At 59.0% G+C, this 25,580-nt stretch overlaps 1 protein-coding gene across 1 annotated transcript in view; it reads left to right on the top strand.

Moving 5' to 3' along the window:
* The window catches only part of ADGRB1 (adhesion G protein-coupled receptor B1), an 81,326-nt gene that overhangs the window by 14,805 nt on the left and 40,941 nt on the right, over window positions 1-25,580 (top strand). The window contains exons 7-16 of the mRNA XM_030921436.1: window positions 527-691; window positions 907-1,008; window positions 2,470-2,576; window positions 2,733-2,927; window positions 3,723-3,791; window positions 4,401-4,509; window positions 8,320-8,463; window positions 8,989-9,064; window positions 9,248-9,350; window positions 11,041-11,084. Of these exons, the coding sequence (XP_030777296.1) occupies window positions 527-691; window positions 907-1,008; window positions 2,470-2,576; window positions 2,733-2,927; window positions 3,723-3,791; window positions 4,401-4,509; window positions 8,320-8,463; window positions 8,989-9,064; window positions 9,248-9,350; window positions 11,041-11,084 (1,114 nt within the window). The remainder of the gene's footprint in view (window positions 1-526; window positions 692-906; window positions 1,009-2,469; window positions 2,577-2,732; window positions 2,928-3,722; window positions 3,792-4,400; window positions 4,510-8,319; window positions 8,464-8,988; window positions 9,065-9,247; window positions 9,351-11,040; window positions 11,085-25,580) is intronic.

Raw genomic sequence — 25,580 nt, 5'->3', positions numbered from 1 at the left:
GTGGGGTAGCGGGGTGTACAGTGGGACTTGGGGTGTCTGTGGGGGAAGTGGAGTGTGGGGAGGCCGTGGGGTAGCGGGGTGCACAGTGGGACTTGGGGTGTCCATGACGAAGAGGAGTGTGGGGAGGCCGTGGGGTAGCGGGGTGTACAGTGGGACTTGGGGTGTCCATGATGAAGAGGAGTGTGGGGAGGCTGTGGGGTAGCGGGGTGTACAGTGGGACTTGGGGTGTCCATGATGAAGAGGAGTGTGGGGAGGCCGTGGGGTAGCGGGGTGCACAGTGAGGCGTGGAGGGTGGTGGGGTTGGCTGCATGTGGGAGTTTGCTTTATTTTGTATCAGGCTGATGACTGGTTTCTCCTCTCCTGGTCTGAATTTCCCTTCTCCTGACCTCCTGCCCCACATCCCTGGGTCCCTGTGTTTCACTGCCGCACGGCTCTGTGTGCGTCCCTGTCTGTGTCCTCGTGTCACTGTGGCTCCTGGACCCCGCCCTCCTTGTCGCCTGTGCCCTGTGTCTGGTTGTGCCTGCAGTGGATGGCAAGTGGCAGGCCTGGGCATCATGGGGCAGTTGCAGCGTCACGTGTGGGGCTGGCAGCCAGCGACGGGAGCGTGTCTGCTCTGGGCCCTTCTTCGGGGGAGCCGTCTGCCAGGGCCCCCAGGATGAGTACCGGCAGTGCGGCACCCAGCGGTGTCCTGGTGAGGCCCCTCCCACCTGGGCTGGGCTGTGGGGAGGGCTGGTGGCAATCCGGCAGGCTCGGGCTCAGCTGTCACCCACGTGGTGTGTTGGGGGCTCCCGTCCTGTCCTCATAGTGATGCCTGCTCCAGGCGCCTTGCAAGGGTCTGGGCCTTCCAGAGCCAGCTGCCGGCTCTCAGTACCCCTTCCTGAACCCCTGTCCTGGGCTCCTTGGCAGAGCCCCATGAGATCTGTGATGAGGACAACTTTGGTGCTGTGATCTGGAAGGAGACCCCAGCGGGAGAGGTGGCTGCCGTCAGGTGTCCTCGCAACGCCACAGGTGAGCGCTGGAGAGCACGTGGTATATGGAGGCTCCTGTCCTGCCCTCATGGTGATGCCCACGCTGAGGTGCTGTCAGCACTGGGACACGGCCCAGGCACGGAGCCCAGACAGCCTGCGTGCGCTGGTGCGGGGTGGGGGAGCCGCGAGCCCAGGGCACCGTGTGAGAACTCTGTGGCAGCCGCTGTTCTGAGCACTCGCTAGGGGCTGGCACCCATGCTCTGCCCTAATACAAGACATCCGTGGAGTCTCAGCAACCCAAGAAGCCGCCACCATTTACAGCTGGGAAACTGAGGCACAGGGGAGTGAATGCACTTGCCCTGGGCTTGCAGGGACAGGAAGGGGAGGTCTCTGTTGAATGCCAGCCTCAAGGAGAAAGCGGGGCTCCGTGGGGAGGCGCTCGCTGCACTAGGGGCGGGCCTCCTTCGCCCCTCCTTTTTGACGGAGTGCAAGTGCTTTATGTCCCTGACAGGCAGCAGGCAGGGAGGATGGGAGCCCAGGTTCAAACTCTGGTTCTGCCCTTGTTTGCTGTGTGACATTCAGAAACTGACTTAACCTCCCTGAGCCTCAGTGTTCTCCTCTGTAGGATGAGAGCAGTCGGGGTTCCTCTGCTCGGAGCTGCTGTGGGGAGGTGTGGGGGACGGCGGCGGGGGCCCTGTATTGCCAGCTGCAGCTGCTGCTCCTCCCTCGCTCTTCTGATTACAGAGCAGGGCATGTTCTTGGTAGCAGATTGCAAATGCTGAGAAGCAAAATGAAGCGCGTGAAGACCGCACGGTGGCGTGCCTCCCCTGGCCTTTGGTCCACGTGCATGGCTGGGTCTCCCGGTGCCCCTCATTTTTGGCCCCATCTAAACCAGGTTCTGCATCCAGTCCCGCGGCTCTTGTCAGGTGTTGAACTTGTCTTGTGACAGTTCTCTGTGGCTGCTGCCACCCTATAAACACTTAGCTGTCGCTGTTTCTCTGATGATGTCCTGGGAGTGAGCTCTGTATCACAGGGTGTGCCACGTTTAAGGCTGTTTTCCCCTTAATGCCCAGCAGCACCCCAAGGTTGCCCCCGTGTCTCCGGGCCAGGCTGAGGCCCCTGTAGCCCTGTGGATGCAGCCAGGCAGGGGCCCAGGGTGCTGGCTCCCTCCAGGGCTCTGGGTTAGTTAGAAGGGGCTCTGAATGAGCTCATGGCTGAACTCTGAAGCCCCTGCTCAGCCGAGAGCTCCGCCTCCATGCGATGGGGTTCCTGAAGGCTTAGCTCTTGCTGGGTCCTGAGTCCCTGGGGCTGGTAGCAGCTCGAAATGTGTTGAAGGGAATGAGGTCCCTGTGTGGACTCAGCTCTCCGTGTGAGGCCATGGGCAAGTCCCTGTTTCTGGGGCCCACAGGGTCCCATCCAGAGGGTCTGCTGCCAGGGACCGAGGGTGGGATTCCTGGGCCAGGCAATGGGTGTCCGCCTGAGAAGGAGGAGGTCTCCCCAGGACTCATCCTGAGACGGTGTGAGCTGGACGAGGAAGGCATCGCCTACTGGGAGCCCCCCACCTACATCCGCTGTGTTTCCATTGACTACAGAAACATCCAGATGATGGTGAGGGCCAGTTCCCGGGGGTCCCCAACCCCTCCCCAACCACCCCGGCCACACAGGTTGGGACCCTGCAGAGGGTCCTAGGCATGGGAGGTCCTGGGTGGCTGCCTGGACGTGTCCCACAGAGGTGAAGGCACCTGCCCTCTCCGTCTTCCACAGACCCGGGAGCACCTGGCCAAGGCTCAGCGAGGGCTGCCGGGGGAGGGGGTCTCAGAGGTCATCCAGACACTGGTGGAGATCTCTCAGGACGGGACCAGCTACAGCGGGGACCTGCTGTCCACCATTGATGTCCTGAGGAACATGACAGAGATTTTCCGAAGGGCGTACTACAGCCCTACCCCTGGGGACGTACAGGTGGGCTCCCCGAGGGGGATTTTGGAAGAGGGTGTCAGGAAGGTGTCTGGGAAGCCTTCCTGGACCTTAGAGATGGATCCTCAACCCTGACCACAGCCCAGGCCCTAACCCATGTCATAGGTTGAACTCTTACCTTTGTCACTCATCTAATCTTCGTTACACATTGAGCCCTGACCCTGGTCACACACTGAACCCTGATCATAGGCTGAGCCCTGACCCTGGTCACACGCTGAGCTCTGGTCATAAGCTGAGCCCTGATCCTGGTCACATGCTGAGCCCTGGTCACATGCTGAGCCCTGACCCTGGTCACACACCATGTCCTGACTCTGGTCATACTCTGAGTTCTGAACCTTGTCACAAAACTGAGCCCTGATCCTGGTCACACTGAGCCCTGATCCTGGTCACACACTGAGCCCGGACACTGGTCACATGCTGAACCCTGACCCTGGTCACATGCTGAGCCCTGATCCTGGTCACACTGAGCCCTGACACTGGTCACACACTGATCCCTGACCCTGCTCACACTGAGCCCTGATCCTGGTCACACACTGAGCCTGGACACTGGTCACATGCTGAACCCTGACCCTGGTCACATGCTGAGTCCTGACCCTGGTCACACACTGAGCCTCAATCCTGGTTATACACTGAACCCTGGACCTGGTCACAGTGAGCTCTAACCCTGGTCACACGCTGAGCCCTGATCCTGGTGACATATTGAACCTTGACCCTGGTCACAGTGAACGGTGATTTTGTGCCCTGTTCTCTGTCACTGGCCCTTCTTCCTCTTCTTTCCAGAACTTTGTCCAGATCCTTAGCAACCTGCTGGCAGAGGAGAATCGGGACAAGTGGGAGGAGGCCCAACTGGTAGGGCCTGGGGCCCCCACAGTCAGCAGCCTCAGGAGGGGTGCAGGCACAGCTGGTGCCTCCCTGGTCTCCAGCTGGCCTGGGGTGGGGTCCCACTGGGTGCTCTGGGTTGGGATCCCAGGATGGCCTCTTGTTGGTGTTGGTGGCACTGAGGAAGCTCAGCGTTCCCAGCCTGTTTCCTCATTTGTCTGAGGACAGTCATTTATTTCATGGGGCTCAGTGAGGAGGTTCGGGAGAACACTGAGCACATGGGAACGCCGAGGCGGCTGGGACATAGAGCCCTCCTCACGTGGGGGCGGTGGCAGTGCTCACTCCCCCAAGCTGACCTCCAGCAGCCGCCACTCCTGGCCCTGGGTGGCACCCAGCATGGGGCCTGTGGGTATCCAGAGACTCTCCCCTGGCCTGGGCTTCCCATGGGTGGGGCACAGCAGCCCCTCTGGGCATCTGCGTTCTCATCCCCAAAGTGGAGTACTCAGAGGTCACCAGCCCCACTTCCTCAAAATGTTAGGAAATGGCCAATAAGAAAAGGAGGGACAGGGAAGGGAAGGAGGCAGGGGCTGAGGTATGGCAGGGTCTCCTCCCTGGGCTGCTCACCCCCCTGCCCCCCAGGCGGGCCCCAACGCCAAGGAGCTGTTCCGGCTGGTGGAGGACTTTGTGGATGTCATCGGCTTCCGTATGAAGGACCTGAGGGATGCATACCAGGTGACAGACAACCTGGGTAAGCCTGCCTGCCTGTTGCCACCCCCATGCCTTGCTCTGCAGCCCTGGGCCTCAGCGTCCTCATCTGTATAAAGAGGCTGTGACCAGGCAGCCTCTGTGGCTCTCCCAGCCGATTTCTCAGATGGATCCTGTTTTCAGCCTCCTGAGGGTTGATGATGTGACCTGGGAGGGAATCAGACACAGCCCAGGAGCTGCGGACCTGGGAGATCCATTCCCCAGCCAGCACCTCGCATGTACCCACCAGGAGCCGGGGCTCATTCTGCCTGTCACCCCGGGTGTCCTCCCTGTGGAGCTTTAGAGGCAGGGTCTGTGCAGCCCACACCTTCCCGCTTGTCAGTCCCAGCAGTGCCTTGCCAGAGGGGCTGGGACTCCACCCAGCTCCGTGGTTTCCTCGTTTCTAAAATGCGATGATAACAGTGCCCACCTCATGGGGAGGTAGAGACTGATGAGGCGAGTGAGTGCCTGAACCCCGGGGTAAAAGGTGACTGTCACTACAAACACTTACAGCAATTCTGTTTAATGACTATTATACAGTGCCCTCAAATACCTCTCAAAAGCCACATTTCCCAAACTTTCCCTGCCTTGGTCAGAGAGTCTCTCGAAGCAAAGGACCCAGGAGTGGATGCTGGCCCCAGCTATGATCCACAGAGCCCCAAGGAGGGACAGTGTCACCTCCCCTGTGGAGATGCTTAACCTCTAGTGATATGACCAGGATCAGCTGCACTTTGTCAGCACACACACCCTGGAGCGTTGCCCAGTGCCTACACTGGTGCCCAGGACATAACTGGTGGTCAGCTCCCAGGGTGCTCGGCACGGCCCATGGTCCCTGGAATGGCCAGCGCACACTTCAAACCCTGAGCACTGTGGTTACCCCACGTGCTTCATAACCGTGTCTCAGTCTGTTTCCTGTTGCTGTCACTGAAGGGGTAATCTATAAAGATGAGAGGTTCTGGAGGCCGGAAAGTCCAAGATCACAGCTCCAGCTGTGAGTGAGTGCCCTCCTGCTGCAGCACGGCATGGCAGAGGCAGCCCATGAGAGACAGAGCAAGAATGCCCGCTGAGGTCTCCCTTCCCATAATGCCACTAAAGCCATCATGGGGGCCACCCTCATGACCTCCCAAAGGCCCCACCCCCAAGTACCATTAGCAGATGAAATTGGGGATTCAGGCCAGGCGCGGTGGCTCAAGCCTGTAATCCCAGCACTTTGGGAGGCCGAGAAGGGCGGATCACGAGGTCAGGAGATCAAGACCATCCTGGCTAACACGGTGAAACCCCGTCTGTACTAAAAAATACAAAAAACTAGCCGGGCGAGGTGGCGGGCGCCTGTAGTCCCAGCTACTCGGGAGGCTGAGGCAGGAGAATGGTGTGAACCCAGGAGGCGGAGCTTGCAGTGAGCTGACATCCAGCCACTGCACTCCAGCCTGGGCGACAGAGCGAGACTCCATCTCAAAGAAAAAAAAAAAAAAGAAATTGGGGATTCAGTTTCCAACATGTAAGCGTTTACAGGACACATTCAAGCTGCAGCACACCGCAGACGCCCTGTGCATCCCATACGCTCCACTCACCCGTGCTCAGCCTCACTCACTCCCAGGACCTTGCTTCTCTGCCCAGGCCCCCACCCCTACATCCCTCCCTCACTCAGCTGCCAGGAACTGGACGCCAGCAAGAGCGGCTTCCCATGGCGTCTCTTTATGCATACCAGGTGAAAGGAATAATCCCTCCCGACCGTCAGAGCTGTAGGCCACAGTGACACAGAAGCTGCATGTAGACAGACTACGAAGGCTTGAACTCTGATCCTTGCAGCCAGCTTTAAACCCAGAGACGTGCCATGACCGGGTTGATGACCCAGTGGTTTCACCACTAGAAATGTTCATTTCAATATTCATCTCGTCAGAAGGTGCTTGGCACTCCTGAGGTGTCCCATCCCCAGGCCTAAAACAGTCCGAGGACGTTTAAATTAAGCAACCCTAACTTCCATGCGACCAGGCATGTACTGCAGGCAGCACTCAGACATGTCTGGTGGAATTCATAGCTTCATGCCTATTGTACTTGAACAAGTCCCACTAATACATGTTCAAGACGGATCGACATTCTTATTATAACATCTTTGGGAGGCTAACTAGCGTTAACCTTTTAAATTAAAGACTGAGGTTAGGCGCAGTGGCTCATGCCTGTAATCCCAGCTATTTAAGAGGCCAAGGCAAGAGGATCGCTTGAGCCCAGGAGTTTGAGACCAGCCTGGGCAGCACAGTGAAACCCTGTCTCTACACATTTTTTTGAGAAATCAGCCAGGCATGGTGGTGCACCTGTAGTCCCTGCTACTAGGGAGGCTGAGGTGGGAGGATGGCTTGAACCCAGGAGGTCGAGGCTGCAATGAGCTGTGATCACACTACTGCACTTCAGCCTGAGCAATAGGCTGTCTCGTTAAGAAACAAACAAAGACAAAGTTCTGATTTTTCCATAGTGAAATGCTTCAACTAGAAACATCAGCATGGCTGATGGCTACTATTTCAGTAATTCTGCCACTTTTCATCCTGTTCCAATGAAAGATTTCAAAGCTTGCCCCTTACCCGGGCACACCTGCCACAGCCCACCCTGGTGCCCACGCCAGTCCTCCACCGCCCCTCGATGACCCTGTGTCCAGCCTCCCACCCCTTCACCTGCTCCAGGGCGCTGCTCCAGCATCCATCTGCCCCCATCCCCCACTGCAGCTTCCCAGCAGCTCCTTGTGCAGGCCACTTGTCCTTTGCATGTTTCCTCTTGTCCTCAACCCCGGTTCTCTGTTGGTCCCTCCTGCCCCTCCTCTCACTGGGTGCCCACCCAGTCTGAATTCCCTCTGCCCTCCATTCAGGCTGCCAGTGACATCCATGATGCAAAACCCTGTTCTTGGGCCTCCATGCCCCCAACTGCATTTGGCACTGCTGATGCTCATGCCCTCTCCTTCTCTCCCTGCCCCATCTTGGGCTGCATTCTTGAGGCTCCACTGGGGCCTGCTAGGGCTGAGGCCACAGCCCCAGGGCCAGGTTCCCCTAGAGCGGTGGGTCCCTGTCAGCACCTGCTTCCACCCCAGCGGCACTTCCCCAAACTCTCTTCCCGTTCAGTTGCCCCAAACCTGCTGCCTTGTCCCCATGCCCCTCCACCTTGAGCTCAGGGCCTTTCTGCATCCCCAACGCCTTCCTTTGCAGAATGGGAGGGAACACTGGATCCCCTCTTTCACCATGGCCCATGCTGCCCTTTGCTGCCTGAGCCCTGAGGCAGGGAAGCCCTCATCCCCCTTCTACAGAGGGAGGGGAGGCAGGATCAGCTCACAGAGCTGGAGGGAAACTGGGCTCCCCTGTCCCAGGAGGGAGTGGGGGTCGCTGAGGGGGCGCCTGGTCCCTGCGGATCCCTCCATGGCCACAGGACAGACCCCAGAATCTGCCTTTGACCACGTTCTGGGCCATGGAGGGTGGGAGGGGCAGGCCCCCTGCCCCTCACCAAGGCTCCAACTCAGCAGGACCAGACCTGGCCCAGCCTCTGCCTGGTGCTCCTTGCTGTCCCTGCTCCTGGACCTCACCGAGGTCTGGGGACAAGGCCCACCCAGGGAGTGTGGAGCCTGCACAGGTCCCAGGGTGCAGGGAGTTGGGGTCTGTACTCTGGGGGCTGGGGCTGGAGCAGATGGCCCCCACACCCCTGCCTCTGAGCCATGGGCTCCCCGCGGCATCACCCTGCACTGCCAGTCCTGCGCCTCAACTCCTGCAGCTGAGGCCCCACTGCATCTGTGACTTTCCCTTCTCTCTATCTCTTGCCCCTTTGACCCTGCTCCCAGTCCTCAGCATCCATAAGCTCCCAGCCAGCGGAGCCACTGACATCAGCTTCCCCATGAAGGGCTGGCGGGCCACGGGTGACTGGGCCAAGGTGCCGGAGGACAGGGTCACTGTGTCCAAGAGTGTCTTCTCCACGGGGCTGGCAGGTGAGGGGCTCAGGGAGTGGGGGGACCTTTATGGGGAATGTGGGCCCCAGAGTCGGGTGGCTACCACCCCTCTGGAGTCTAGCTGCTGCCTCAGAGTTGGGCAGTTCTCAAGGGGCTCCCCGTTTCCAGGAAGCCCTCCTTGCCCTCTCTGGGGCCAGGGCTTGTGGATCAACCCTGAGGCCCAGGCAGAGGGGTCAAGATGAACCACCTCACTTCAGGGAGGGACAGGGAGTCACATGTCAAGGACCCTGTTACTGGGAAGAGAGCCACATCCTGCCTGTCCACAGCTCTCAGGATGCCCCAGGGAATGGCCCGGTCTCCCTCTTCCCACTTGGCTGTTGCCCCAGCTCCCCGGCTGCAGCACTGTGTCCGTGGGTGGGTGGGCCTCACCATCCACCAGGGCCCCGGACGTGACCTTGAAGATGGGCGGCAGAGGCCAGCAACAGTGGGGTCCAGGTCAGGCTGCCAAGTCCTGCCCTGGCTGTGGGGACTGGGGGCTGGGGTTCACAGTGCACTTTCTTCCAGAGGCCGACGAAGCATCTGTGTTTGTGGTGGGCACCGTGCTCTACCGGAACCTGGGCAGCTTCCTGGCCCTGCAGAGGTGGGCAGCGCAGGGCAGGTGGGGTGGGCAGGACCCCAGCCACAGGAGGTAAAGGGGGAGGCCAGGGGGCCTGGAGGTGTGGATGATGGGCTGGGGGTGGAGGGTGGCGAGGGGTGCAGGGGCCCTCAGGGGGAGCCTGGGCTGGGAGGGCTCCCCCAACACCTGTGCCTCTGTCTCTTGCAGGAACACGACCGTCCTGAATTCCAAGGTGATCTCCGTGACTGTGAAGCCCCCGCCTCGCTCCCTGCACACACCCTTGGAGATTGAGTTTGCCCACATGTATAATGTGAGTGCCACCCGCGCGCGCACTCTGACGCCTGCGGAAACGCACGTGCGTGAATTCTCTCCCACTCCTCCACATGTATAATGTGAGTGCCACCCGCGCGCGCACTCTGACGCCTGCGGAAACGCACGTGCGTGAATTCTGTCCCACTCCTCCACATGTATAATGTGAGTGCCATCGGCGCGCGCACTCTGACGCCTGCGGAAACGCACGTGCGTGAATTCTGTCCCACTCCTCCACATGTATAATGTGAGTGCCATCCGCGCGCGCACTCTGACGCCTGCGGAAACGCACGTGCGTGAATTCTCTCCCACTCCTCCACATGTATAATGTGAGTGCCACCCGCGCGCGCACTCTGACGCCTGCGGAAACGCACGTGCGTGAATTCTGTCCCACTCCTCCACATGTATAATGTGAGTGCCGTCCGCGAGCACACTCTGATGCCTGCAGGAACGCACATGCGTGAATTCTGTCCCACTCCTCAGCCAGTAAGCCTTTGAGGCCTCCTCACAACAGCTCTAACCTGCGAGAGCTGCTTTTATCCCTGGATTATAGGTGGGGAAACAGGCTCAGAGAGGTGCGGTGACTTGCCCAGGGTCACACAGCAGGTGAGGTGCTGAAACTCCATCTGTGCCTGACTCCCCACCTGGGCTCCAACCACTCTGCCCTCCAGCCACCATCGGCCTGGTTGTTCCCCTTCTGAGAAGTGGAGCCTGTCCCATGACTCCTGGCCCCCAGTTGCCCGGCCACGGAGAAGCTGGGGGTGTAAGTACACCTCTGCTGGCACCGCCAGGGCTGACGCCAGGTCTCGCCTACAGGGGCCCTGGGATTTCAGCACAGGAGCATCCTCCCAGCATTCCCCGGCGGGAAGCCCGGGCCTCCAAGCCACAGCTGCTATGTGACCCCAGCCAGGTCCCAACCCTGCTCCTTGGAGCTCTGCAGAGCTCTTCGTCGGGCCTCAAGAGTAGGGGCCGAGATGCCTTTCTGATGGGCTGAGAACCAGGGCCCCCAGGGAACACGTTGCCTGGGTTACCGTACCAGGACTGAGCAGTGCCAGGCCTCCAGCCCAGGCCAGGGCTGTAGGAAGCCACAGGAGAACCCAGCCCTGTCCTTTCTAGCTCTGTGAACTTGGGAGAGTTGTTCAACCTCTCTGTGCCATGGTTCCCTCCCTTATCAAGTGGGAACAATAGGGCTGGGTGAGGACTGAGTCTCACAGTTGCTCAGAGCAGGCCGCACCCTAGATCCAGCCTCAGGAACGCTGGCTCTCCCTGCTGTCACAGCCCCATTTTGGCAGTGCTAGTGTGTGGCAGGCCTGGCAAGGCTGTGTCCCAGGAACGCTAGCAGGACGTCAGAGCAGTGCAGGGTGCTTACAGGGGCCACTGTGTGCCCGGTGACTCCTGCTCACTAGGCCCCGGAAGAAGGGTCTTCCCATCACCCTACTTCATACCAGAGACGGATTTCAGCCATTGCTGCCCAGCCCGGCCACTGGACCTGGGCTCTGGGAGACTTGTGCCAAGCCCAGGTGACCTTGGGCCACTGCTGTCTCCGCCTTGGACTCAGTTCTCTCCTCACAAAACGCAGTCTGTTAAGGACCCACACAGGCAGCACACCTGTAGGTGATTCCCATGGTGACCCGAGGGTGGGGGCTGGTCCTGGCGGCCAGGGGCCCTGACTCCTCTCTCCTCTCTCCCAGGGCACCACCAACCAGACCTGTATCCTGTGGGATGAGACGGATGTGTAAGTTCACTTGGATTTCATGGCCTTGAGGGTATGGGGTGGGGTTCGTGGGAGGTTGACCCAGTAGGGGACGGGTGCAGGTTTTAGGTCTCGGCCGCTGGCCCCCCAGCTGTCTGTATACCTGCATGGGCCTCTCTGTCACCGCCTGTCACTCACTGTCTGGCTCTGCAGCCCACCAGGCTGCCTCCCACCCCCTCCCAGGGACGTCCACAGTTCAGGGAGGAGCGGACATGGAGGTCCAACCCCAGGCCAGGTGATGGGCAGGTGTCCTGGCCTGCCCCCCACCCCCACTGCCAGCCCCATGGCCAGAGCAGGTGGAATCCTGCCATTCAGGTCTGCACGTGGGTGCCAGGCGCTGAGGGGCTGTGGAAGCTGCCATGACAGACCAGGGCATCAGGAGGTGGAACTGGAACTTCAGGCTCATCAGATGGGGGCGTGGGCCCCTGGGGTCTTCAGTGGCCATGTGTCCTGTGCAGTTGTGCGCCAAGCACTTGTTGGGCACCGGCTGGCCCAGGCACTGCGGCACAGCTGGAGCAAGTTCCATGCCCTATGTGGGGTTCTGCGAGGAGCAGTCGGGCTGTGGGGTGCCATCTCGAGGGCCTGGTGGGTGTGCCAGAGGGGGGCCATCCTCCCAGACAGCAAGGCGAGGACAGTGAAGAGAACCTTGCCCAGTCAGAAGAAGAGTCTGTGTAAAGGCCCGAAGTGCCAGCACCCAGGGCTGAGCTAGGCCAGGACATGGGGAGATGGATAGATCGATGGCGGCCGGGTCCCAACTTGCGGCTCCAGCCTGAGGGGTCTGCAGTGTGTGGTCAGGGACCTGGGTGTGTGCGCCCTGCCACCCGTCTCCTCTTGGGGTGTTCCTCTGGCTCCCTCAGCCCCAGTCCCTCCTGGCTGCTCTGACATCACCAGCCTCAAGCCTCCCTGCACCCCTTTCCCAGGCTGAGTGTGTGGTCTGCGTGGCCGCCTGGGCGCCAGTGGCACATGTGATGGTCCCTTGCGTGGTGTGTAGTGCAGTGACAAGTATGTGTCCTGAGAGGCAAGGGAAGGCTTCGTGAGTGGCAAGCGTTGGAGGACAAGGCTGCCTGGCAGGGAGAGGGAGGCAGGTGGCTCAGGAGGAGACAGCTGGAGCAAGGGCAGGGAGGCTGAGGGCATGAGGAGCAGGGAGCCGGCCAGGAGGAGCAGGCAGAGGCAGGCAGGGGCTCAGGGGAGGCCGCAGCAGGGTGAGGACAGTTAGTGGGGGCCGGGTGTCATGATTCTCCACCTACCCACCAACCATCCACCCTCTCCTCCGTCCACCTGTTCTTTAATCTATACCCACTGCCACCACCCTCCACCCACCAACCATCCACCCTCTCCTCCATCCACCTGTTCTTTAATCTATACCCACTGTTACCACCCTCCATCCACCACCCATCCACCCACTCCTCCGTCCACCTGTTCTTTAATCTATACCCACTGCCACCACCCTCTACCCACCACCCATCCACCCATCCACCCGTTCCTCCATCTGCCTGTTCTTTAATCCATCCGCCCATCACCCATTGCCCACCACCCTTCCTCCGGCAGTCACTGCCCTCTGACAGGCACTATTCTGGCAGGTCCCAGCCCTCAGTCTCCTCTCCCCCGTGAGGAGGGATGGGGAACAGGGACAGACGGAGCAATGTGGTCATGCCCGGCTGTGCACGGGCCAGGAAGGGAAGCTAGCAGGGGCTGGATGCAGGTGGGGAGTGGCCTTTGCAAGCAGGGTCATGCACGCCTCCGAGGGGAGGGGAGGTTTCAGCAGAGGCCTGGCAAGCATGGCACTGCACGTGAATGGGGATGAGCGTTGCAGGGGAAGGAGCAGCCAGGGCAAAGGCCTCAAGGTGGGATTGGCAGGTCATGCCCGGCTCCTGCCTTCTCTGCACCCCACACAGTTGACTCTGCTGTCTTTCCTGCCCTGGGTCTGGGGTTGGCAGCCGGGCTGGGGAAAACTGGGTGCCTTGCAGCCCTAGGGAGCCAGCTCTCTAGCTCTTGTAAGGGTGGAAAAATAAAATGCAAGAAAAAAGCTCCCCTGCTTGCATTATCCGGGCCAACCCCAGGGCTTTGCATTTTCAAGGGGTGGCAGTGCGGGGGCTGCAGGTGGGTCTCTCATCCCCGCAGCCACTTCCACCAGTACAGGCCCCTTCCCACCGTGCAGAAACCCTCCCTCCGGGCTGTTCGCTGGCTGCTGCAGCTCTCGGGGGGCAGCACCCTGGTTCACTCACTCAACCAGCCCCTGCTGGTGGCCTTCAGCAGCCTTCCCTCTCTACCAACATAAATGCCAGCGTGACCAGTGTCCTTGCGAGGACACCTCCACCCGCACTTCTGATTGCTCCCTGGCGATCAGTCCCCAGGCAGTCTTACCAGATGGAGGTTGTGGGCCCCTGGGGGGCCTGCATAGTAAATTGCTTTTTAGAAAGGAAAGCATCCCCTTTGTCCTCCAGGGCAGCAGGCTGTGAGGGGCCTGTCCAGTGAGCCGGGACAAGGACCCGGCCCAAGGACCCAGACTGTGGCAGAAGAGGACGTGCTGCGTGGCCTTGGGCAGAGCCTGCACCCTGGAAGCCTTGGCTTCCTGACCCTGTGGCCAGAATCTGCCTGCTTTTAGGCAGGGGCGGGGACAGCAGGACTGCGGTCCAGGCCTCAGGGTGTTTGGCGTCCGCGTGGCCTCAGTCGACCCTAAAAGTCACAGGTGTGGGGAAGGCCCAGGACCCGCCAGTCATACCAGGTGCTCCCCCCACCCCATCACTGGCTGGATGTGCTGAGTGCTAAGGTCTTGGTGCCTGGGTCCAGGGCTTCAGGACAGGAGGACAGGAGGCAGGTGCCAGTGTGGCCCAAGCAGTGCCTGGCAGCACTGTGCCCAAGTTGCCTCTTGGGTCCTTGACTCTGCCCGGGAGCCACGCCATGCTGCACACCTGCTGTCTGTGAGGAGTGGAGGCCCTGAGACTCCTGCAGTCCTGCTGAAAGCACTGGAACTGGGCAGCCTGGAGCCCTAGAGGGTGGGCCAAGGCTGGCGAGGAGGGACTGGGGCTGATCTCGGTCCCCTTCCTTCTGCCCCTCGCCTCCCCTCCGCTCTGAGTTGGATGGCACCTCCCTTGACTGCTGCAGGGGCCACTCTTCACCCTGTGAACTATCTCAGGGGAGCTGAGTTTCCCAATTGACCTGAAGTGGAGACCATGGGCAGGGGCCCAGGAGGACTGGGTCCAAGCTGGTGTGGGCCTGTGTTGGTTGTGCACTTGGATGGGAAAGAGTCTCATGCATCTGGGGAGGGGTTCTGTGTGTGGGGAGTGCAGTGGTTTGTAGCGGCAGGGGAGTGAGAGCCATCAGTCACCATCAACTGAGAAGCAGTGAACTCTTAGAGCCATAATGATTATTCATAACTGAACTAGTCACAGATAGAGCCCAGATCCCAAACTCAGACTGAGTTTTTACCCTGTTCACACACTGAGTTCTGATCCTGGTCACAGGCTGAGCCCTAATTCTAGTCACATACTAAGCCCTGATCCTGATCATAGGTGGAGCCCTGATCCTAGTCTCATACTAAGCCCTGATCCTGGTCACAGACTGAGCCCTGGTCCAGTTCATATACTGAGCCCAGATCTTAGCCACACATAGTCCTGACCTTGGTCATACACTGGGCCCTGATCCTGGTCACAGGCTGAGTCCTGCTCTGGTGTCTTAGCTGGAATGACTTGTGTGTGTCACATGCTTGTAGGGCCACCTCCTCTTCCAGCCACATACAGCAGCTGACCATGTGACCTGCGCAGCCTAGAAAGACTTACAGGCTTCCACTGCAGTGCAGATCACCTGCCTGCCTTACCCCGGTTGTGCAGACACACTTGCACCCATGGGTTCAACACTCAAGCCCATGATGTCTGCTCATGCTCTAAACCCTGAGCCCTAAGAGTACCTGGTGTCCCTGCACCCCAGCATCCAGATATGTAACCAAACCCCACCCTCCCAGGCCCTAACATCCTGGATCATCTGGTCCCAAACACTGGCCTGGCAGCCTGGCTCAAGTGCTCCTGTTCCCCCACACTCCTGCACCAGCCTGGCTTGTGGTGGTGAGGGCTTGGGGACTGGGGGTGCTATGGAGGAAAATGGGGAGCAGAGCAGGTGGGGGCTTGCAGAGTTCCCAAATGTTCCAAGCCATAGACATTGCCTCTACTGTAGCCCATCCCTGTATAGTTCCTTGACCACATGTGTCTCTACTGGAGTGGGATGGGGGGACCGTGACAGTTATGTCATAGTCATGTCTGTATCCCTAGAATTGAGCGCTGACCCAGTGAGAATCAACGGTGGTTTATGAGCAAGGCAGTGATTACGTGGCTGAGTGCAGAAATGGATGTGCGAGGGGGTTCTTGGTAGGCAGTGTGGACAAGCGGGGGTGTGGATAATCTGTGGGAGCCGGCTGTTTGCCAGAGAGATGCACCCAGGGTGCAGCTGTGGGTTGCTGGGGGATGGGGAGGCAGCGGAAGAACAGTCGCATGGCTGGGTGAGTGACCAGTGATGGATGGCATGTGAAAGGGTGGGTGGGCGGACTGTGGATGACAGCATGCATGGAAGGCTAGAGATAGGGGTGGATGGATGGGACTGAGAGAAGGAGAGAAGATGGAAGGTGGCTGGAGGGATAGAGAATCAGTTTCCTAGGGCTGCCCTAACTGCCAAAATTACCACAAACTGGGTGGTTTAAAACAGATATCTATTATCTCCCAGTTCTGATGGCCAGAATTTTGAAATCAAAGTGTTAGTAGGGCCATGCTCTTTCCAAAGGCTCTAGGAAAGACTCCTTCCTTGCCTCTTCCAGCTTCTGGTGGCTCGAGGAAATCCTTGGTGCTCCTTGGCTTGAGGTGGTGTCACTCCAGTCTCTGCTGCTATCTTTTCCTGGCCTTCTGCCTTGTGTATCTCTGTACTTTCCTCTTCTTGTAAGGACCCCAGTCATGGATCTATGCCCCCCAAACCCAGTGTGGTATCAGTCAAGATCCCTAACTCGATTACATCTACAAAAGCCATGTTTCCAAATAAAATCATATTTGTAGGTTCTGGGGGTTAAACTCGGACATATATTGGGGAGAAGTGGGTGATGGATGGATGGATGGATCAGTAGATGGATGGGTAGAATAATGCCTGAGTGAGTGGGTGGGTGGTTGGATGGATGTGTAAATGGTAGATGGGTGGATGAGTGAATAGGTGAATGGGTGGATGGGTGGGTGTGTGAATGACTGGATGTGTGGATGGAGGTATGGATGGATGGACAGATGGTGGATAGGTGGATGGGTGAATAGGTGTGTGAGTGGGTGGATGGATGGACACATGAATGACTGGATGTGTGGGTGGAGGTATGGATGGATGGATGGATGAGTGGCTGGCTGGATGTATAGATGGTAGATGGGTGGATGGGTGAATAGATGGGTGGGTGGATAGGTGTGTGGGTGACTGGATGTGTGGATGGAGGTATGGATGGGTGGGTGGCTGGCTGGATGTGTAGATGGGTAGATGGGTGAATAGGTGGGTGGATAGGTGTGTGGGTGACTGGATGTGTGGATGGAGGTATGGATGGATGGGTGGCTGGCTGGATGTGTAGATGGGTAGATGGGTGAATAGGTGGGTGGATAGGTGTGTGGGTGACTGGATGTGTGGATGGAGGTATGGATGGGTGGGTGGCTGGCTGGATGTGTAGATGGGTAGATGGGTGAATAGGTGGGTGGATAGGTGTGTGTGTGACTGGATGTGTGGATGGAGGTATGGATGGGTGGGTGGCTGGCTGGATGTGTAGATGGATAGATGGGTGAATAGGTGGGTGGATAGGTGTGTGGGTGACTGGATGTGTGGATGGAGGTATGGATGGGTGGGTGGCTGGCTGGATGTGTAGATGGGTAGATGGGTGAATAGGTGGGTGGATAGGTGTGCAGGTGACTGGATGTGTGGATGGAGGTATGGATGTCTGGGTGGGTGGCTGGATACACGAGTGGATGAGTGAATGATGGGTGGAGAAAAGGATGGGCTGGTGGGTGACAGGAAGTTGATGGAGGCCAGTAGCACACACTGGGAGTTAGGTTCTGTGGTTCTGAAAGGACAGCTCCCTGGCTGTTTCACACGTGAGAGTTGGCAAATACCTTTCAGTCTTTTAAAACTCCTCTGAAAAATGTAAATAACCCAGAGTTTTACAGAGTATAAAAGTCAGAGTTAGCAAGATCCTGAGAGATCATGCACTCTGTCTTTACTCGAAACATGGTTCAGTGGAGTCCCAGAGCGGGGATGTTAGTGGAAGCCGGGCCACCAGCGTGAGGCCCTTGTCATGCTACCCTAGCGTTTATGGGGTATTCTGCTGGCAGCCAGCCCATCCTCATGGCTCTAGGACGGGCAGCGTTCTGTGTGCTCCCAGGTCCGTATTGACCGTAATGACCCTGAGAAGTCCTGTAGGAAACTCCTGTCCAACTAGGTTGGGAGTTTCCCTACTTTGGAGGCTGTCAGCACCCTTGTTCTGCCGGACATGGTCCCCTCCTGGCAGGCGTGTGTGGAAGGAGGACGTGTGAGAGGGACATTTGCTGAGCTCCTTTCCTGAAGCTCAGCCCCAGGCCAGGCACCATGAGAGCTGCCTCACTCAGTGCACACAGGCTTTCTCGGCTCACACATCTTTACTAACCGATTTGACAGTTGAGGAGACTGAGGCCCAGAGTGCTCACTGACAGATCCAGGGCCACCTCATGGGTTGTTCCCATCTGGTCTGTGCGGGCCTCCAGCCCTGCCTCGTGTGGGGCCCCCGCCAGGTTCGGCTGTCCTGGCTCGGCACCCAGACCCTGGTTCCTCCCTGGGACCCCTGCCCAAGGGAGCATCCTGGTCCCTTTAAGAGCCTCTCCCTCGCCCACCCCTTTCCTGGTTTCCTTGGAGAGGGCAGTGAGGGGGCAGGCCAAGGGGGGGAAGCGGAAGGAAGACTTGGCAGGGTCCCCGGGTCGCTGTCAGCAGCCGGTTCCCAGCTCAGTCTCTCCCACGCCGGCCGGTTCCTGATGGGGGCAGAGGAGGCTGGGGGAGGGGTGCAGGGGGAGGGGACGCGCCCAACACAGAGGCCTCTTTGGTGGCCTGGGAAGAGCCTCGGTATCCGCACCGTGATGGAGGAGGGAGGAGGAGGATGAGCCTCTCCCAGCTTGGGTGGGGCCTGGGGAACGGGGAAGGGGTGGAGTGCTGCTCTCAGAGATGAGCCCACCCTGGCCTAGCTTCTGCCCCTGCAGCAGCTTGGGCCTGACACCAGCCCCTTCCTGGGTACCCCTTTCTCTGAATGTCCTCTTGCTTGGTCCTTGGGTAGGGGCAGCAGGGGCTGGCAGAGGCCTGTGTGGGCCTGTTCTTTCTGGGTGCAGGGTCCTCTCCCATTCAGGGGCTCCTGGCAGCTTTCAGAGCTGGAGGGAATGGACCAGGTCCTAAGATCACGGTTGCAGGCAAGTCCCTGTGGCCTGAACTTGGAGTGGGCCAGCCTCCTCCCAGTCCAGGACAGACCCTTGGGCATGCCCAAGGTCTCTGCAGCTGGGAATGGACCCAGCTCTTCTGCCCAGCCCAGGGGCCTCTCAGCTGCCCTTCCCCAGGCCCTCTTATTCCCCCACAGCACCTGCTCAGGAACTCTGGGACCCCATCTGTCCCTCCCCAGTGCCCTCTTCTCCACCTGCTCCAGTCTCTCCGCCCACTGCCCTGCCCCCCCACCCCTGTCTCTTTCTTCCTGGCAGTGGCCCAGATCGCAGCGAATCCTTGGATCTGTGTTTGTGTTCTGTCTGCCCCACCCCAGCAGAGCAGGAGCCCCCGAGGGCAGGGTTTCTGCCATGGCTCCAGGCACACAGCAGCCCTCAGGAGGTGTTTGTTCAGGGAGTCCGAGTGTGCCCCATCTTAACAGGGTCACTCCCTCGCTGAGGCTGGGGGCTTCCACATTCATTGGCTCATGCACTCATTCCCTGAACACATCTGACCACCGCAGCAAGGGCTCACTGTCAAGGTGCCACACCGTGTACCTAACAGGACATCCTCCAGAGATGCCTGGCCCTGGAAAGTCCACCTGCTCCCCACTCCATGAGAGGTGGGGAGGGGGCCCTCTGAGGAGCGAGGTTCAGAGCCCAGGCTGCCCAAGACACAGCCGTGAGTTGCCCCGGGTGCCTGCTTGGGCCCTGCGTCCTGAGGGCTGGGGGCATGCAAGTCTTACAGGTGGGGTTGGCAGCCAGGGCAGCCCCTCCCTCAAGCACAGAATTCGTGGATCTGACCACACTGGCTCTGCACACCCAGGCCTCAGTTTCCTCAACTGTGCAATGGGACAGGAGGTGAGGGACCACTACAGTGAGAGTCTCTGCCCTCCTCCCCATCCAGGGAGCTTCCTGGGCAACTGGAGACCACCAGCCACCAGCAAGGGCCCAGGGTTGCAGCAGCTCCCCTGTCTACCACTCCCCGGACACCTCCCCCTGCCCACACTACCCCTCCTGCCTCCATTCTTTTTCTTCTAGAGAAAGTCTGCCAGATGCATGACCTGTGGCAGCCCCCATGAGACATGGCTGGGAGGGGCTTCTGCAGTGGAGGAGGGGACTGGTGGGCATAACAGACCCTCTAGGCTACCTGCCAGACCCCTGTGCCACTGCCTGCCCGGGGCCCCAGCCTCCCTCTCCCTCTCTTGGGAGCTTGACTGTGGCTCCCAGGCCTGCCCCAGCCACAGGCTGCTAGACCTTTGCTCACCCCGTTCCTCCTGGGCAGTGTTATCCATCCCCCACCCGCCCCAGCTGTGCCAAGTGGGGGAGCCTGTGGGCTGGGAATGCCCACTCCAGGCAGGCCCCTCACTGGCACACACACACACAGGGTAGCTTGGCAGTTGGGAGGGGCAGGGATCCAGCCCCGGCCCTGTTCCTCACTGGCAGGGTGGCCATGGGTGACTTCCCCTCCTCTAGTCTTGGCTTCCACGTCTGTAAAGCCAGGCTGCTGTGACTGTTAAGGAACAGGAACGGGGCCACTCAGCAGGTGGGCACCGTCCTACCCTCCAAGTCCAGAATGGCTTCTGAGAGGACAGCAGGCAGCCGCTCAACAGAGCACCACCCTTGGGGGCTGGAGACTTGGGGTGCGGCCACCTGTGTGCTGGGATTTGGGGCCAGTTCTGGGAGTGGGCTTCCTAGAGGAAGGGACCGTGCACCGGCTATGAAGAGGGAGCTGGAGTCCACTCCAGGCCCCAGGTGCCTCAAAGGCCCAGAGGCCAAGAGCCACGGTGGGAGGGCTGCCTGCAAGGTGTCTGCAAGACGTGGGGTTGGAAGCAGCTGGGGTGGGTGGGTCTGCTCAGGCCCTGGGCCTCCAGGGGCCCCTTGCCTGCATCCCCATGCCACCTTTTAGAAGCAGACAGGGTGAGCTCTCTGCCCCTGAAGGTGAGCAGAGGTGGAATAGCTGAGGGTGGTGGGGGCATGCAAGGAGAGGGCTGCCACTTCCTGGGTGCCTGCTCTGTACCAGGCCTTCTGCCGGGAGCTTGGAAGAGCCAGACAGGCCCAGACCTGGACCAGAAGCCGGTGCTCAGAATGGGGTCACAGCAAGCTTATGGGTTTGGGCCCAGATGGAGCAACTCCTCAATGTCCACCTGGCTCCTTTGCACCCAGATGGCCCCCGGCAGCCATCTCAGCCGGCCCTAGGCCTGGTGCCCTGCCTGTGGGGCTGGCTCCTGGGCCATGTCTGAGCTTCCCTCAGCACCAACAGGCCTGCGACTGGGCCCCACCGGGCTTCTCATGTTCCTCACAATGCAAGACGCCAGTCCCATGGCTCCCGTCTGGCGCTGCCTGGGATCGGGGCAGGCAGGCTGGACATTTGTGTTCCACCTCCACCCCGTGCTGCTCCTCCACCGCGCCCCCGTGCCCTCCTCCACCGTGGGAGCTCCTCTCAGCCATGCCTCGTTGGGGCAAGGGCAGGTGGAGGGGCTGCAGGAGTCCGAGCCATGGGGATGGGCCTGGAAGGCTGTGAGCTTCTTCCGCCCAGCACCTGTGTCCCTCTACCCAGGAGCACAATGGCTCATTTAGGGCAGCAGAAAAGGCTTCATCAAAGCTCCATCTTACCAGGCCCCTCAGTGTTACCCTGAGGTCAGAGAGGGAGGGTGGTGACTGACTGTTCTGAAGGATGTGGGAAGGCAGGATATGAGGTAGACAAAAGGAAGGACTTCCACGTGAGCAGGGAGGGCAGAGTGGTTGTGAGTGTCCATTCTCAATCTGGAGGTTACCAGAGAGGACTGCACCTTTGGGAGTGGGGTCAGCCTGGAGATTCCTGGAGGGCAGGGGTGTCGGGTATAACAGGCAGTAGTGATGGCGTGGATGCCCTGTTGCAGGTGATGGTGGTGGCCGTCCCTCCTGCCAGCCTGGTTCTGCTTGCACTGCGCCTTGGACATGGTGAGCACGGTATAAACGCTTGTTGTCATTACCAGGCTAGTGTCAGTCCCAGGAACAGTGATGGAGCTGGTTCTGATGAGACACTGGCAGTGTTGGAGACAAGAATGATAATGTGCTCATAGTGGAGGTGATGTTGGTGACCATGGGTGACTGGTGGTCATCGTGATGACTGCAAAGGGACAGTAATGGTGACGGTTGTGGTGACGGTGATGGTAGTGACTGTGCTGTTAATGGCGGCGGCGGTGGTGGTAGTGATGATGGAGGTGATGGTAGTAATGCAATCATCACTTGTGGTTTTGATGATGACAGTGGTGGTGGTGGTCGTGGTCATAGTGATGGTGGTGGTAGTGATGGTTGTGTAGTTTTGATGATGGAGGTGGGGGGTGGTGGTGATTATGGGGTGGTGATATTGATGTTTATGTGGTTTTGATGATGGAAGTGGGGTGGTGGTAGTGATGATGGTATGGTGGTAGTGATGGTTGTGTAGTTTTGATGATGGAGGTGGGGGTGGGGGTGGTGGTGGTGATGGGATGGTGGTAGTGATGGTTGTGTAGTTTTGATGATGGAGGTGGGGTGGTGGTGGTGATGATGAGGTGGTGGTAGTAATGGTTGCATGGTTTTGATGATGACAGTGGTGGTGGTGATGGTGGTGGTGGTGGTGGTGGTGGTGATGATGGGATGGTGGTAGTGATGGTTGTGTGGTTTTGATGATGACAGTGGTGGTGGTGGTGATGGTGGGGGTGATGGTGGTGGTGGTGATGGCTGTGTGGTTTTGATGAGGAGGTGGGGTGGCGGTGGTGATGATGGGATGGTGGTGGTGATGGGATGGTGGTAGTGATGCTTGTGTGATTTTGATGATGACAGTGGTGGTGGTGATGGTGATGGTGGTCATGGTGGTGGTGATGATGAGGTGGTGGTAGTAATGGTTGCTTGATTTTGATGATGACAGTGGTGGTGGTGGTGGTGGTGGTGATGATGATGGGGTGGTGGTAATGATTGTGTGGTTTTGATGAAGACAGTGGTGCTGGTGATGATGGGATGGTGGCAGTGATGGCTGTGTGGTTTTGATGATGGAGGTGGGCTGGGGGTGGTGATTATGGGGGGTGGTAGTGATGATGGAGTGGTAGTAATGGTTGTGTGGTTTTGAGGATGGAGGTAGGGTGGTGGGGGTGATGATGGGGTGGTGGTGATGATGGGGTGGTGGCAGTAATGGTTGTGTGATTTTGATGACAGTGGTGGTAGTGATGGTGATGGTGGTGGTAGTGATGGTGGTGGTGGTGATGGTGGTGGCGGTGGTGGTGATGATGGGGTGGTGGTAATTGTGTGGTTTTGATGATGACAGTGGTAATGGTGATGGTGGCATAGTGATGGTGATGGTGGTAGTGGTGGTGATGATGGGGTGGTGGTAGTAATGGTTGTGTGGTTTTAATGACAGTGGTGGTGATGGTGGTGGTGGTGGTAATGATTGTGTGGTTTTGATGATGACAGTGGTAATGGTGATGGTGGCATAGTGATGGTGATGGTGGTAGTGGTGGTGATGATGGGGCGGTGGTAGTAATGGTTGTGTGGTTTTAATGACAATGATGGTGATGGTGGTGGTGGTGATGATGGGGTGGTGGTAATGATTGTGTGGTTTTGATGATGACAGTGGTGATGATGATGGTGGGGTGGTATCAGTGATGGTTGTGTGGTTTTGAGAATGGAGGCAGAGGTGGTGGTGGTGGTGATTACAGGGTGGTGGTACTGATGATTGTGTGGTTTTGATGATGGGGTGGTGGTTGTAGTGAAGATGGGGGTGGTGGTGGTGATGCTGGGGCTGGTGGTTGTGAGGATGGCATTGTTGGTAGTGTGTGGTTTTGGTGCTGATGATGGGGTTGGTAGTGGTGGTGGTTGTGATGTGGTGGAAGAAAGAGTGGTATTTATGATGATGGTGTCATCGATGGTGGTGAAGGTGTGGTAGCAATGGTTGTGTTATTGATGATGATGGAGTGGGTGGTGGTAGTGACAGTATTGTTGATGGCATGATGCTGATGATCGTGTCTTGAGGTAATGACTGTGGTCTGATGACGGCTGATGGTATTGTTGGTAGTGGGGGTGGGACCTGGTGGTAATGATGGTGTTGATAACACATGGGGGATGGTGGTGGCGATGGTGACAACATGGGGGGGTGGTGGCAATGGTGACAGTGGTGGTCCTGGTTTTATTGTTGATGGTGTTTTGTGATTGGCCTCAGCAGTAGCTATGAGGGTGGAGGCTGTGGTGACAAGTGGTGGTGGTAGGCCCAGCTCTTAGGTGAATTTGCAGCCCAAGCCCCCAAAGGGAAGTGAGACCCGCCCATGACACAGTTAAGGAGCCAAAGCCCCGCACCCATGCAGATAGCAGGCCAGGTGGGTGAGGAAATGGGCAGGAGAGCCCAGGGAATGCTTCCGAGGTCATGGGGGTCTGGGAGGAGATGAGGCTGGGTTGACTCTAATGGGGGAAGGTTTGGGATCTGCTAGAGCCAGGGCAGATCTCATAGGAGTGCCCAGTGCCCAGTACAGGGCCTGGCACAGGCCAGGCCAGGGAGGCACTTGCTGAGTGAGGGACTGTGCTGGCCCTTTGACCTTCCCACTGGGTACCAATGGCTGGAGCGTAAAAGGGTGTGAGGTCTGGGCAGTGGCCCCCCGCCAGCAAGGGTAGGTGACAGACCAGGCAGAGCAGGGCTGCAGGTGCAGCAAGTGCGGGTCTGCATGAGGGGAGAGGGCTCAGGGCAGGCTTCTGAGTGCCAGCCTCCTGCTGGGGAGGGGCAGCAGGCTGAGCAGCCCTGCAGGACCCCAGCCCTCCTGTGCCAGGTCACTTCTCTGCCATACTGGGCAGCCAGCACCCTGCCCTCTTCAGGAGCCCCATTCTGCCTGGCAGACAGCCTGGGGCCTCTGTGCCTCTGCCCAGGTGGGTAAGTAGGTCAGGAGAAGAGCTGCTGGACCCTGGGGAGGGCTGGGTTTCCAGCCCAGGGGTAGCCCGTGGCCAGGAGCCCTGACTCAGTGTGGCGGCGCCGGGTGGGAGCCAGGAGATTGGCATCTTGCATTGTGAGCAACACAAGAAGCCCTGGAGGCCCTGGTTGTGGACCTGTCGGTGCTGAGGGAGGTTCAGACATGGGCAGCTCTGGGAGAAGCCCAGGAGCCAGCCCCATAGGCAGGGCACCTGGCCTGAGCAGGCTCCAGCGTCATCTGGCAAGCTGGACTCAGTAAGACCCAGGTCAGGCAGGTGTTCAAATGCCAGAGTCGATGGGTCACAGCGACCAGTATCCCCTCAAGACCCCAGGCAATTGCCCCTAGGCCCTGAGCTGGGAGGGGCTAGAGCTGACCCGGGCCTGCCCTGGAGATCCTCACAGACCGGCAGCCAGACAGGGGCTGGGCAATGGGGGGTGAGTCAAGGAGGCTTCTTACGGGAGGCAGCAGCTCAGGGAGCCTGGAGGGAGAGGCTGAATCACAGAGGACCCGGGGCCTGTGGCCAGGGGACCAGCCAGGACCAAGGCCTGGAGGCGGCAGAGGGCATGTGCTTGCTGGGCTACCTGCTGGGCTGGCCTGTGCAGGCAAGGCCACCAGGTCACGGGAGGGCCCACTGGGATGGTCACAGGGGGCTGTGGCTACTGGGTGAGGTAGAACACAGGTAGGGGAGCCCAGCACAGCAGTAGGGAAGGGTCTGGCTGAGGGTCAGGAGCAACGCCCAGGAGCTCATGGAAGGGAAGGGGGGAAGTCTGGTTATCCAGGTAGACTTCCTGGAGGAGGACACAATGCCAGTCTTGATCTATGGCCGAGAAGTCAATGGGCAGAGGTGGGAGGCAGGCACTCCTGACCGATGAAGCATGACTAAGGGGCTTGTACCCAGGTGTAACCAAGCCACGTGTTGGTTTAAGGGGCACTGGGGAGGCCAGCCCATTAGGGCTCCTGAGGCCAGGCCTAGAAGCCGAAGAAGACCCTGCCTGCAGAGACACCATTTCCACTCCCTGCCTAGCGCCTGAACTCCCCCACTGCAGTGTGCTGTGCCCACTCCTGGCTTCTTTCTGTTGTGTGGGAGGACACTCTGTGAGTCATTCACACTCGAGTGTGAATTAGCCCATCAA

The sequence above is a fragment of the Rhinopithecus roxellana genome, chromosome 17, assembly GCF_007565055.1.
Source record: "Rhinopithecus roxellana isolate Shanxi Qingling chromosome 17, ASM756505v1, whole genome shotgun sequence".
Classification (NCBI taxonomy): domain Eukaryota; kingdom Metazoa; phylum Chordata; class Mammalia; order Primates; family Cercopithecidae; genus Rhinopithecus; species Rhinopithecus roxellana.
This window is presented reverse-complemented; position numbering and strand designations above follow the sequence as displayed.